At 46.0% G+C, this 15,244-nt stretch overlaps 1 protein-coding gene across 1 annotated transcript in view; it reads left to right on the top strand.

Annotated features, from left to right (window-relative positions):
- Positions 1-15,244, top strand: part of LRRK1 (leucine rich repeat kinase 1) — a 121,139-nt gene that overhangs the window by 30,363 nt on the left and 75,532 nt on the right. Inside the window, exons 3-4 of the mRNA XM_044279409.1 lie at positions 2,756-2,919; positions 8,410-8,581. Of these exons, the coding sequence (XP_044135344.1) occupies positions 2,756-2,919; positions 8,410-8,581 (336 nt within the window). The remainder of the gene's footprint in view (positions 1-2,755; positions 2,920-8,409; positions 8,582-15,244) is intronic.

The raw sequence follows: 15,244 nt of genomic DNA, 5'->3' as shown, positions 1-15,244 counted from the left end.
GAAACCGAACGAACAACCACAACGCCGTGACTTTTGCATTCACCTGCAGGGCCAAGTGGAAGAGGAAGAACTGGGGCTGGTGCTCCGTGATGAGGCCACCTTTCACCTCGGTGGGAAGGTCAGTTGCCACAACGTGTGGCTCAGAAAACCTACGTGTCCTTATCGAGCACATTTACCCAAGGTGAAAGTGTTCTGTGTAATGAGCAGGCACAACATCTATGGTCCAGGGGCGGACTGGGAACTTAAAGTAGCCCTGGAAAAAAAAAAGTGGAAGTTGTATGCAGGTCCAAATTGACAGAAGGCGGGACAACAGAAGTAGGTGGGACCAGCAATACTGTAGTGAGGACAAAATACCGCCCCAGCAGAACCAAATACCACAGTGCTGCACAAAATACTGCTCCAGGAGAATAAAATACCGCAGAGCAGCACAAAATATTGTCTCGGCAGAACCAAGTACCACAGTGTAGCACAAAATACTGTTGCCTGTGCCACCGTATAAAACTATCGTCGTCCTGAGGCTGGCAATACAGGTGAATTCAGGAATGCCAGGTGTACAAGTGTCTGATGCTCTTACATTAATTAATGCTGGCAGCATCAGACCTTGATGTACCTGGATGGCGGCCAAGAGGGGGGCTCGGGTGCCCCCCTGGGTATCGGCACACTGGGAAATTTCACTGTAGGGTCTATGGCCAGTCCACCAATTCTACAGTCCCTTCTTTTTTGCAGAGGACACTGTCACTGGGCGCTCCTACCTGGAAATGGTTTAAGCCACAGATGGAGAACAATCTGCCAAATGCAGTCTATCAACAGGACGGTGCATCTCCTTACTTATTTCTAGTTGGATGTTTGCCGATCCCTGAATGAAACTCCTCCAGCCACGCCGGAATAAATGATTACCCATTGTTGCAATGGCCTCTATTATCTAGAGAGAACTGGACTACTGCCTAGACATCTGTCATGTCACCAATTGCGCTCACGCTGAACATTAGTAGTGTATAGATAAAACCTGGATGATAAGTCCTTTCATGTTAATAAATTTGTGTTGTCTTAGTTATGAATACTGAGGCTATAATTTTGCACCATTGTTTTTTTAAATAACCCTGTATAAAGGTGAAGCGTTTATTTGTCTTGTTGGATAGCTATTGCTTCTATTACATTTTTGTGGAATTTTAGCATCCACAGTGATTTATATGGCAGATCTACACTGCACAAAAAAATAAAGGGAACACTAAAATACCACATCCTAGAGCTCAATGAATGAAATATTCCAGTTGCAAATCTTTATTCATTACATAGTGGAATACATTGAGAACAATAAAACATAAAAATGATCAATGTAAATTAAAATTAATATCCCGTGAAGGTCTGGATTTGAAATGATACTCGAGATCAAAGTCGAAAATCAAATTTCAGGCTCATCAGTGGAAATGCCTCAAGACAAGGAAATGAGGCTCAGTAGTGTGTGTGGCCTCCATGTGCCTGTATGACCTCCCTGCATTGCCTGGGCATGCTCCTGATGAGGCGGCAGATGTTCTCTTGAGGGATCTTCTCTCAGACCTGGATTAAAGTATCACTCAACTCCTGGACAGTCTGTGGTGAAACGTGGCGTTGGTGGATGGAACAAGACATGATGTCCCAGATGTGCTTGATTGGATTTAGGTCTGCGGAACGGGCAGGCCAGTCCATAGCATCAATGCTTTCATCATGCAGGAACTGCTGACACACTTCAGCCACATGAGGCCTAGCATTGTCATGTATTGGGTCTGAGGATCTCATCCCGGTACCTAATGGCAGTCAAGGTACTTCTGGCTAGCACATGGAGGGCTGTGCGGCCTTTCAAAGAAATGCCCTCCTTATACCATTCCTGACCCACTGCCAAACCGGTCATGCTGGAGGAAGATGCAGGTAGCAGAACATTCTCCACGGCGTCTCCAGACTCCATGTCTTTCACATGTGCGCAGTGCAAACCTGCTCTCATCCGTGAAGAGCACAGCGCACCAATGTCGAATCTGCCAATCTTGGTGTTCTCTGGCAAATGCCAATTGCCCTTCAAGTTGTTGGGCTGTGAGCACAACACTGACTTGTGGACGTTGGGCCCTCATACCACCCTCTGGAACTGCTCCTCCTGTTCCTCCTTGCAAAGGAGGAGGTAGCGGTCCTGCTTCTGGGTTGTTGCCCTCCTACAGCCCCCTCCACGTCTCCTGGTGTACTGGCCTGTCTGCTGGTATCTGCTCCGTACTCTGGACACCGTGCTGACAAACACGGCTAACCTTCTTGCCACAGCTCGCATCGATGTGCCATCCTGGATGAGCTGCACTACCTGAGCAACTTCTGAGGGTTGTAGACACCGCCTCATGCTACCTTTAGGGGAGAGAGCAATGACAAAATGCAAAAGTGACCAAAACAGCCAAAAAGGCTAAGAACAGAGAAGTGGTCTGTGGTCACCACCTGCAGGACTACTACGTTATAGGGGTTGTCTTGCTAATTGCTATCATTTCTACCTGTTGTCTGTTCAGTTTGATCAAAAAGGAGGAGAATTTTATTCACACTCGGTGTTGCTTCATAAGTGGACAGGTTGATTTCACAGAAGTGTGATTGACTTGGAGTTAAATTGTGTTTGTGTTCCCTTAGATTTTTTGAGCAGTTGTATATATGTGTCCATCTTGGTTATTGGTGCCTGGTTTTTCCATTGATAATTTTGTCATATTGGCACATACTAGACCTTTGATCATGCATTTCTGTTCTTTTGCCTTAGGCTCCACAGGTATGGGAAACAAGCAGTCCATTCCCGGGGAGCTAGTGGTGAACCAGAGCCCATTAGTAGCAGAGATCCAGGCTGCATACACTGAAGGGGAGAGTGGCAAAGCGCAGGCTCTGGTAAAAGCTGCTTGCGATGAAAACCTTCCACGCCCTGAAAAGGTATGGATATTTACAAGCATATGTCAACGTTGGTGAAAATTAAAGGTATTGGCTGAGGTTTTGATATTAATGGCCTATCCTCCACATAGGATAGGCCACCAGCAGTGCTGCATTACCAAGCACATCACCCTACATTGTATAATGCTTGGTATTGCATCTCAGCCCCATTCACTTGAACTGCGTCCAGGCCTTGTGAACAATGAACATGATGTCACTAGCCAAGGAAAAGTCTGCAGTGCCACCAGAGCGCCCCCCTCGTGTGGACGTAGCCTAAATCAGTAAATTGCAAGTTTACTGACTTTTCCAACTAAGGCTACTTTCACACTAGCGTTCGATCGGATCCGTTCTGAACGGATCCGATCATAATAATGCAGACGGAGGCTCCGTTCAGAACGGATCCGTCTGCATTATTTTAGCATATAACAGCTAAGTGTGAAAATAGCCTCGTACGGATCCGTCCAGACTTTCAATGTAAAGTCAATGGGGGACGGATCCGCCTGAAGATTGAGCCATATTGTGGCATCTTCAAACGGATCCGTCCCCATTGACTTACATTGTAAGTCTGGACGGATCCGCACGCCTCCGCACGGCCAGGCGGACACCCGAACGCTGCAAGCAGCGTTCAGCTGTCCGCCTGGCCGTGCGGAGGCGAGCGGAGCGGAGGCTGAACGCCGCCAGACTGATGCAGTCTGAGCGGATCCGCTCCATTCAGACTGCATCAGGGCTGGACTGCTGCGTTCGGGTCCGCTCGTGAGCCCCTTCAAACGGAGCTCACGAGCGGACCGACGAACGCTAGTGTGAAAGTAGCCTAAACTATATATCAGTCAGTCTACTCAGCTCCTTCTGCTCTATAACATGTCTGCAGACACTACACTACATTTTCCTCAATGGTTCCCTTTAAGACCTCTCTTCCGCACTCGGGTTTGTATTAGGCTCTTGTAGTGCGCTGTATATTTAATACACATATAGGTTCAATTGTCCTTATGTTCAGTTAAACATCATTATCATGGTGCCCCCAATCAGTGCCTGATCAGATGAGATCACCAACTGTAATGCAGCTGATGGATTTTGTTGGGACCAAATATGAGTCCAGTGCATGTCCCTTTCCCCTGTTTTCTCCCTAAACTTCCCACACCATGCCGTACATGTTCAGGGATGGAAACAATCCTGGCGATTCTAACCCCCTTAGATGGCAAACCTAGTATCTAGTATCTAAGGGTGTAAACAGAAGCTCCCCTTTTTTAACCCCATTGGTTCACTTGCAATGCAATCCTGGGGTACCTTTTGGGTTTGCATGGTGGGCAAGGGCCTCAAAAAAGCCCCTAGAGTTGCCAACACTAAGTGACCTTAGGGTCCTGCTTTATGCAGTCTAGTGCATTGTTTAAAAACCTCTTATTTCACATATGCGGTTTGGTTTCAGGTTTTGAGATCCGGCAGGGGATCTCAAAGCCTGACCAAAACAGTTCAGTTTTGATGATACATCAGTAAGCAGCCGTTCCGTTTAGGATCCTAAAAAAACTGATCCATTGACTTTGTTGTTTTTAGTGATGGATCTGGTTTGTTCTGTTTCATTGACCTGACACAAAACTGTAGCCTGCATCGGTTTTGGGTTCAGTCACAAAACGGAATGCCGACGGAACTGAAGGCATCGTGATGGATCCTGAACGGTTCTCTTTCCATTCAGAATGCATAGGGACAAAATGGAACTCAAAACGGGAATGCCAAAACACCTACATGTGAAAGTAGCCTTATACAAACCGGATTCCAAAAAAGTTGGGACACTATGCAAATCGTGAATAAAAACTGAATGCAATGATGTGGAGGTGCCAACTTCTAATATTTTATTCAGAATAGAACATAAATCACGGAACAAAAGTTTAAACTGAGAAAATGTACCATTTTAAGGGAAAAATATGTTGAATCAGAATTTCATGGTGTCAACAAATCCCCAAAAGTTGGGACAAGGCCATTTTTGCCACTGTGTGGCATCTCCCCTTCTTCTTACAACACTCAACAGACGTCTGGGGACCTGAGGAGACCAGTTTCTCAAGTTTAGAAATAGGAATGCTCTCCCATTCTTGTCTAATACAGGCCTCTAACTGTTCAATTGTCTTGGGGCTTCTTTGTTGCACCTTCCTTTTTATGATGCGCCAAATGTTCTCTATAGGTGAAAGATCTGGACTGCAGACTGGCCATTTCAGTACCCGGATCCTTCTACTCAGCCATGATGTTGTGATTGATGCAGAATGTGGTCTGGCATTATCTTGTTTAAAAATGCAGGGTCTTCCCTGAAAGAGATGACGTCTGGATGGGAGCATATGTTGTTCTAGAACCTGAATATATTTTTCTGCATTGATGGTGCCTTTCCAGACATGCAAGCTGCCCATGCCACACGCACTCATGCAACCCTATACCATCAGAGATGCAGGCTTCTGAACTGAGCGTTGATAACAACTTGGGTTGTCCTTGTCCCCTTTGGTCCGGATGACATGGCGTCTAGGGCTGCAACGATTAATCGATGTAATCGATTATATTCGATAACTGGATTCGTTGTCGACGAATCCAGTTATCGAATAATCGCCGATTCGTTGCTATTCGGGCGGGCGGGCGGTCGCTGCATCTTTATTTTACCTTTTTACAATGACGCTCCCGCTCCTGTAACAGCCAGGCAGAGCGGACGGCGGCGTAACGTCACTCACTCACGTGACACACCTGCTCCGCCTCCTTCATTCATGAAGTGGGCGGAGCAGGCGCGTCACGTGATTGAGTGACGTTACGCCGCCGTCCGCTCTGCCTGGCTGTTACAGGAGCGGGAGCGTCATTGTAAAAAGGTAAAATAAAGATGCAAGCATCGGGGCCGGGGCTGTTAGGGGGAAGGGGGAGGGGGGATCTGTCTATGGCACTGCTATGGGAAGGGGGGTCTGTGTATAGCACTGCTATGGGGAGGGGGGAGGATCTGTCTATGGCACTGCTATGGGGAGGGGGGAGGATCTGTCTATGGCACTGCTATGGGGAGGGGGGGTCTGTGTATAGCACTGCTATGGGGAGGGGGGGTCTGTGTATGGCACTGCTATGGGAAGGGGGGTCTGTGCACTGTTATGAGGAAAGGGATCTGTGCACTGTTATGCCCATAACAGTGCACATATCCCCCTCTCCATAACTACGCCGTCCACAGATCCCCCTCTCCATAACTACGCCGTCCACAGATCCCCCTCTCCATAACTACGCCGTCCACAGATCCCCCTCTCCATAACTACGCCGTCCACAGATCCCCCATAACTACGCCGTCCACAGATCCCCCATAACTACGCCGTCCACAGATCCCCCATAACTACGCCGTCCACAGATCCCCCATAATAGTGTCGTCCACAGATCCCCCATAATAGTGTCGTCCACAGATCCCCCATAATAGTGTCGTCCACAGATCCCCCATAATAGTGTCGTCCACAGATCCCCCATAATAGTGTCGTCCACAGATCCCCCATAATAGTGTCGTCCACAGATCCCCCATAAGTGTCGTCCACAGATCCCCCATAATAGTGTCGTCCACAGATCCCCCATAATAGTGTCGTCCACAGATCCCCCATAATAGTGTCGTCCACAGATCCCCCATAATAGTGTCGTCCACAGATCCCCCATAATAGTGTCGTCCACAGATCCCCCATAATAGTGTCGTCCACAGATCCCCCATAATAGTGTCGTCCACAGATCCCCCATAATAGTGTCGTCCACAGATCCCCCATAATAGTGTCGTCCACAGATCCCCCATAATAGTGTCGTCCACAGATCCCCCATAATAGTGTCGTCCACAGATCCCCCATAATAGTGTCGTCCACAGATCCCCCATAATAGTGTCGTCCACAGATCCCCCATAATAGTGTCGTCCACAGATCCCCCATAATAGTGTCGTCCACAGATCCCCCATAATAGTGTCGTCCACAGATCCCCCATAATAGTGTCGTCCACAGATCCCCCATAATAGTGTCGTCCACAGATCCCCCATAATAGTGTCGTCCACAGATCCCCCATAATAGTGTCGTCCACAGATCCCCCATAATAGTGTCGTCCACAGATCCCCCATAATAGTGTCGTCCACAGATCCCCCATAATAGTGTCGTCCACAGATCCCCCATAATAGTGTCGTCCACAGATCCCCCATAATAGTGTCGTCCACAGATCCCCCATAATAGTGTCGTCCACAGATCCCCCATAATAGTGTCGTCCACAGATCCCCCATAATAGTGTCGTCCACAGATCCCCCATAATAGTGTCGTCCACAGATCCCCCATAATAGTGTCGTCCACAGATCCCCCATAATAGTGTCGTCCACAATTTGTTTTAATATGGCCTTTGAACATAATTTTTCAAGTAAGATCATATAAACCTCTCTGTTTTGTAATTTTGTCGTTTTTCCCGATTAATCGATTAATCGTAGAAATTAATCGGCAACTAATCGATTATTCAAATAATCGTTAGCTGCAGCCCTAATGGCGTCCCAGATTTCCAAAAAGAACTTTGAATCGTGACTCGTCTGACCACAGAACAGTCTTCTATTTTGCCACACTCCATTTTAAATGATCCCTGGCCCAGTGAAAACACCTGAGCTTGTGGCTCTTGCTTAGAAATGGCTTCTTCTTTGCACTGTAGAGTTTCAGCTGGCAACGGCGGATGGCACGGTGGATTGTGTTCACTGACAATGGTTTCTGGAAGTATTCCTGAGCCCATTCTGTGATTTCCTTTACAGTAGCATTCCTGTTTGTGGTGCAGTGTCGTTTAAGGGCCCGGAGATCACGGGCATCCAGTATGGTTTTACGGCCTTGACCCTTACGCACAGAGATTGTTCCAGATTCTCTGAATCTTCGGATGATGTTATGCACAGTTGATGATGATAGATGCAAAGTCTTTGCAATTTTTCACTGGGTGACACCTTTCTGATATTGCTCCACTATCTTTCTGCGCAACATTGTGGGAATTGGTGATCCTCTACCCATCTTGGCTTCTGAGAGACACTGCCACTCTGAGAAGCTCTTTTTATACCCAATCATGTTGCCAATTGACCTAATTAGTGTTAATTGTCTTCCAGCTCTTCATTATGCTCAAATTTACTTTTTCCAGCCTCTTATTGCTACTTGTCCCAACTTTTTTGGGATTTGTTGATACCGTGAAAATTTGAATCAATGTATTTTTCCTTTTAAAATTATACATTTACTCGGATTAAACGTTTGATCTGTCATCTACGTTCTATTACAAATAAAATATTGACATTTGCCATCTCCACATCATTGCATTCAGTTTTTATTCACAATTTGTTTAGTGTCCCAACTTTTTGGGAATCTGGTTTATACATTTTCTGTATGGCGGCTTGGAGGTTTGCATAGGATCTGTAGACACAACATGGTAGGAAATTGAATAGGGATCGGTCCACAAATGATCTAAAATATATTACAAAGTCACTTAAAATGAGTGTAATTATATTATGTTTTTGTGCAGCTCCAGCTCCTGCGGATCACAGCTGCTTATGGGGATGTGCCATCTGTACGTTACCTGCTTCGTGAGGCTAAAGTGGTTTTACCAACTGACCCCAGCGACGACAATCCAGTTGTTATGGCGGCTCATTATGGTCATGGAGATACTGTGACCTTGTTACTTGATTCCTTGCCAGGTACAAATAAAATATTTTTTTAGGGACTTACAATCTACAAATCTACAGTATAGGTGTTGCGTGTCTTCTGGTGGTCTGAATGGTGTGACCCCAACTGATCATGAGAACTGGGCTTCCCAAGTCCTCCCTTTGCATGAAGTAGTGGACACACGTGCACAACTGCTCCATTTACTGTCAACGAGATTGATGGAGATAGCCGAGCTGTGTACTCTATTTCCATGTATATATGTAATGGCAGTGCCCTACATGGCTCCATTGAAATGTGGGACTCAGAAGCCAATGATCAGACAGTTATCCTGTGGATTGGTGATGTTATGATGAGGCAACCTCTTCAATTTTATATTTATTGATTTTGATTTTGTAACTGACCACATAATGCAGTAGGAATTAATTTTAAAAAGTTGTTAAACTTCTTTTGAAAGCGCCAGATGTTCAGGAAGTGAACGCTTGACATACCACAATGCTGTTACTATTCCTGGCATCTTAGAGTCATGTATGGTACATTTATGTATCGCAAATTTACTGATCAAACCCACAGACTTCTGCTGAATTGGGGCAGTGATAAGAATAAAGACCACTTTACACTGCCCGATGTTAAGGCAGATTCCTATGAACGCTCATTAGCGATCATCTGCCAGTTTAAAGGTGCTGCTGCCAATTACCCGATGAACTAGTAAAACTCCCCGTAATATGATTGTTGTTTGTGCGGCCACCAAAATCATCATTTGCAAATGATGATTCTGTATGGGAACGAGTGATAGGATTAGGGATCACTGCTCCCCACACTTTGGAGGGGATCACTGCCTGTATATACAGCAGTTTCCTCCACTGACGAGCAGACGATTGCTAGGAAGGAACGCTACCTTCCTGACAATTGTCTGCTCCATTGGGGCCATGTAAAGGGACCTTTAGTGATTTCCTGAAACAATATGATGTAATTTGTGTAGTCGCCCTGTTACCCATACTATTCTGTTCTTACATCATCTTTGCATTGATATTGTCATAGTAAGAACACGGGCGCTCAATGATTTTTGGTTTAGTGTAATCTACAGAAGATCATCATACATCTCCACCATTTCCTGTGTGAAGCGCCCCTTGCGGTACATATCTTCTGTTATGTGGTTTCACATAAGACATTGTGATAGCTAGCAGTAAATATGGTCTGCACCTCCCAGCTCATATTAGGCTATGTACATTTCACAACATATTATTTTTTATATTTGTTTGCAATGCATTCTAAATAAATAAAAATGCAGAGACTTTGCAAATAGTCAATTAATAATATTCTGCTGTTTTGGGTCTACATCTCCCTTGCAGACCTATGCATCTACAGTACAGACCAAAAGTTTGGACACACCTTCTCATTCAAAGAGTTTTCTTTATTTTCACGACTATGAAAATTGTAGATTCACACTGAAGGCATCAAAACTATGAATTAACACATGTGGAATTATATACATAACAAAAAAGTGTGAAACAACTGAAAATATTTCATATTCTAGGTTCTTCAAAGTAGCCACCTTTTGCTTTGATTACTGCTTTGCACACTCTTGGCATTCTCTTGATGAGCTTCAAGAGGTAGTCACCTGAAATGGTTTTTACTTCACAGGTGTGCCCTGTCAGGTTTAATAAGTGGGATTTCTTGCCTTATAAATGGGGTTGGGACCATCAGTTGCGTTGTAGAGAAGTCAGGTGGATACACAGCTGATCGTCCTACTGAATAGACTGTTAGAATTTGTATTATGGCAAGAAAAAAGCAGCTAAGTAAAGAAAAACGAGTGGCCATCATTACTTTAAGAAATGAAGGTCAGTCAGTCCGAAAAATTGGGAAAACTTTGAAAGTGTCCCCAAGTGCAGTCACAAAAACCATCAAGCGCTACAAAGAAACTGGCTCACATGCGGACCACCCCAGGAAAGGAAGACCAAGAGTCACTTCTGCTGCGGAGGATAAGTTCATCCGAGTCACCAGCCTCAGAAATCGCAGGTTAACAGCAGCTCAGATTAGAGACCAGGTCAATGCCACACAGAGTTCTAGCAGCAGACACATCTCTAGAAAAACTGTTAAGAGGAGACTGTGTGAATCAGGCCTTCATGGTAGAATATCTGCTAGGAAACCACTGCTAAGGACAGGCAACAAGCAGAAGAGACTTGTTTGGGCTAAAGAACACAAGGAATGGACATTAGACCAGTGGAAATCTGTGCTTTGGTCTGATGAGTCCAAATTTGAGATCTTTGGTTCCAACCACTGTGTCTTTGTGCGATGCAGAAAAGGTGAACGGATGGACTCTACATGCCTGGTTCCCACCGTGAAGCATGGAGGAGGAGGTGTGATGGTGTGGGGGTGCTTTGCTGGTGACACTGTTGGGGATTTATTCAAAATTGAAGGCATACTGAACCAGCATGGCTACCACAGCATCTTGCACATTTCAGGTGACTACCTCTTGAAGCTCATCGAGAGAATGCCAAGAGTGTGCAAAGCAGTAATCAAAGCAAAAGGTGTTAATTCATAGTTTTGATGCCTTCAGTGTGAATCTACAATTAGTCATGAAAATAAAGAAAACTCTTTGAATGAGAAGGTGTCCAAACTTTTGGTCTGTACTTTATATCCTGTGTGATATTATCATGCGGTCGTGCGCTCTTCTCTACTTATTGCTAACGTGTTAAATGTAACGAAGGCTACTTTCACACTGGCGTTTTCGCTTTCCGTTTGCGACATCCGTTTAGGACTCTCTCACAAGCGGTCCAAAACGGATCAGTTTACATTCTAATGCATTCTGAATGGAAAAGGATCTGCTCAGTAGGCATCAGTTCAGTCTCCATTCCGCTTTGAAGATGGACACCAAAACACTGCTTGCAACGTTTTGGTATCCGTCTGCCGAAACTGAGCAAAACGGATCCGTCATGGCACACAATGTAAGTCAATGGGGATGGATCCATTTTCACTGACACAATCTGGCACAATAGAAAACGGATCCGTCCTCCATTGACTTTCAATGGAGTTCATGACGTATCCGTCTTGGCTATGTTAAAGATAATACAAACAGATCCGTTCTGAATGGATGCATGTGGTTGTATTATCTGAATGGATCCGTGTTCGCTGGATCTGTTTTTGCTGGATCAGTCATGGATCGGCCAAAATGCTTCCGTAATGATAATACAACTGTCTGCATCCGTTATGAACGGATCCGGTTGTATTCTATCGAATAAAGCAATAATAGATCCGTCTCTAAAACCATTTTAAGTCAATGGGGGACAGATCCATTTTCTATTGTGAAAACGGATCCGTCACCATTGACCTACATTGTGAGTCATGACGGATCCGTCTTGGTTGGCATCCCAGGACGCACTCAGAAACGCTGCTTGCTGCGCTTTTGTGAGTCATGGGATTGCAATGAAATGGAAGGGAATGTATTCTGTTTCAGTTCAGTTTTGTCTCCATTGACAATAAATGGGGTCAAAACCGAAGCGTTTTCCCCCGATATTAAGACCCTATGACTGATCTCAATAGAGGAAAGGGAAAGTGCAGATGTGAAGGTAGCCTAACTTAGCTAGAATTAGGGGACAGATAGAAGGGGGCTTATGGCTGCAGAATTAGACTACATTCAGTTTGTTACCATGGAGATGCACATATCCTTAAAGGGGTTGTCAGAAATAATTATATTTATACTTGCATCTTTCTTTAGTGCTGTTCTCTCCTCCGGCGGTCCGGTCCCCCTGGCGCCTGTTTAGACTTCAACAGTGACTTGTAGTTATACAGCATGTGACGCCCCAAACCGACCATTGTCCTCAGTGGTATACCCATAAAGTGATTGGCTGCAGTGGTCATGTGCTGTATACCTGCAAGTCACTGCTGCAGTCTGTTAACTAGCAGGAGGACTGGTGGAGGAGAAAGCGCTGGAGAAGGAGGTAGGTATGGCATTTTTTTTGTTTTGCCACATACAGAGGTTTTTTAATGATCTCAGACAAACCCTTTAAAGGGATTCTGTCACCTCCCCTAAGCCAAAAAACGATTTTAAAGCAGCCATGAAGCACAGCTTACCTGGATTAGGCTGTGCTCTTTGATCTTGAAATCCGTCCAGCAGTTACTGCAAAAAACGACTTTGATTGATATGTAAACGTGTCCTGAAGGTGCCCAGAGGGGCGTTTTTTTCTTCTTAGAGAGCCCAGTACCGCCCCTCTTTCAGTGCCCAGCCCGCCTTCCTTGTACTGTCTAACCGCCGCCTCCAGCCTGCCACAGCCTCTCCTCCCTCTCCTCCCCCTCCCTCACGCCGAACGAACTCTCGCACAGGAGCAGTACCCACTGAGGGCTGCGCCTGTGCGATCAGCAGGAGACTGAGGGCAGCAGCTTCATCTTCGTCACTGGGCATGCGCTGAGCCCAGTGACGTCCAATGCTCGCTCTTCCCTGCTGACTAATCCAAAATGCCATTAACCATTACCACACCACACTATTAAATAATGCAGCTGCGCCTGCCAGGCTTCAGCAGGCATATGTGTGAATAGGGATTAGGGAAGATGCTTTGATCCGGCTATACCTCACACACACACAGATGAAATAACGTTTACTCCAGTCTCCAGTACTCCACTGACTGACGCTGCTGCTTCGGTCGGACACACACCGATACAGACTACAGTGACAGACTCAGTCAGTCCCACTCCCCAGCCAGACCAGAGCCAGCCCTGAGCCCTCACCTCAGTCCTCAGCCACTTGAACTGACAGACTCCAGCAGCTCGCCTCGCAGCTTTGCCTTCATTGTACTTCCCGCTCCGAGTCTCCGACTCCGCCTCCTCCACTTCCGGCTAGGACGAGTTAGATGAACCGCCGCCCAGACTGCCTCTCTGCCTCCGGCTCCGACTGCCCCCTACCACGCCCGGCCCACGCCACACAATAAATTGTATTTATTTTTTTAAACCTCAGTCGGCGGCGGGCCCCCAGTGGCGTAGGGCCCCATAGCCGCTGCTATGGCGATCCCTACGCCACTGCCATCAACCCTTTTTATGCTCACATAAAAAATCTGATCAGGCTTATGGCTGGGCTGTTTAGATGGCTGATTTGGCTGAACGACTGTTCCTACTAATGTTTGTTCCCAATCACCAGCCTTTTACAGGCTTACTGACCTGAAAACACAATGGTCACTGAGTCCCGACCATTGCCCTTTGTAAACATACCGCAGATCACCTGACAACTGAGCAAATGTACATTTCTTAGGTGATATATTTTATGCAGCACTAAAAATTATTGTTGTTGGCAGCATGTAGGCCCATGTAAACGGGGTATGTGCTGTCAACCGGTGACAGCTGTATGGGGGTGAGTGATCGTATTAACAGTCGTTCCTTCCCTATACGTGCAATAATTGCTCCCCCCCCCCCCCCCCCGTATCGGCGATCGCAGCAAACCGCAGGTCAATTCAGACCTGTGGTTTGCTGCGCTTTTAGCCGATTCTGATCCCCGCGATCTCTGACCGCGGGGATCAAACTTTAAAATGCCCAAAATAAAGTTTTATTAACCCCCCCCTGCACCCCTCAATGATATTATGTGGGCGGGTGGTGCAGGGGGGGGTCGCAGGCGGTGCGGGAGGTGGGCAGTGCGGCAGGCAGGATCGCGATCCCCCACCCGCCTCCCCTTGAATAATCGTTGGCGTCTAGTGAGTATACCAGGGTGTCACCACATTGGTATAAATGGTGATGCGATGTCAGCCGTTTAACCCTTTCCATACAGCAGTCCGTACTGACCGCTTTGCAGCCCCCCGATGGGAGAGGGAGAGAGCCCCCAGACAGCCCCCCGAGAGCCCCGTCCTTACCCTTCCCCGTCTGCGCAGTTGTGGCTACAACTGAGCAGACGGGGAAGGTTCCCATGGCAACAGGACGCCGTCTCAGGCATCCTGCTGTCCATGGTGCTGAACAGATCTATGCTAAAGGCATAGATCTGTTCAGACAAAGTGTAAGTAAATTACAGTACCCTATATGGTGTACTGTACTGTATTATACAGACATCAGACCCACTGGATCTTCAAGAACGAGGCTGGTCTGGGTAAAAAAAAATGTAAAAAAAAGTGAAAATCGCCACGTCCGTGACAACCTGCTCTATAAAATTACCACATGATCTAACCTGTCAGATGAATGTTGTAAATAACAAAAAAAAGTGGCAAAAAAGCTATTTCTTGTTACCTTGCCGCACAAAAAGTATAATATAGAGCAACCAAAAATCATATGTACCCTAAACTAGTACCGAAAAAACTGCCACCCTATCCCGTATTTTCTAAAATGGGGTCACTTTTTGGGAGTTTCTACTCTAGAGGTGCATCAGGGGGGCTTCAAATGGGACATGGTGTCAAAAAAAACAGTCCAGCAGAATCTGCCTTCCAAAAACCCTATGGCATTCCTTTCCTTCTGCGCCCTGCCATGTGCCCGTACAGCAGTTTACGACCACATATGCGGTGTTTCTGTAAACTACAGAATCAGGGCCATAAATATTGAGTTGTAAGTGGGAAAAAAAATATTAAAATGGAAAATCTGCCAAAAAGGTGAAATTTAGAAATTGTATCTCCTATTTTCCATTAAATCTTGTGCAACACCTAAAGGGTTAACAAAGATTGTAAAATCAGTTTTGAATACCTTGAGGGGTGTAGTTTCTTAGATGGTGGTCACTTTTATGGAGTTTCTAC

The sequence above is a fragment of the Bufo gargarizans genome, chromosome 2 (genome assembly GCF_014858855.1).
Source record: "Bufo gargarizans isolate SCDJY-AF-19 chromosome 2, ASM1485885v1, whole genome shotgun sequence".
NCBI classification, from domain to species: domain Eukaryota; kingdom Metazoa; phylum Chordata; class Amphibia; order Anura; family Bufonidae; genus Bufo; species Bufo gargarizans.
This window is presented reverse-complemented; position numbering and strand designations above follow the sequence as displayed.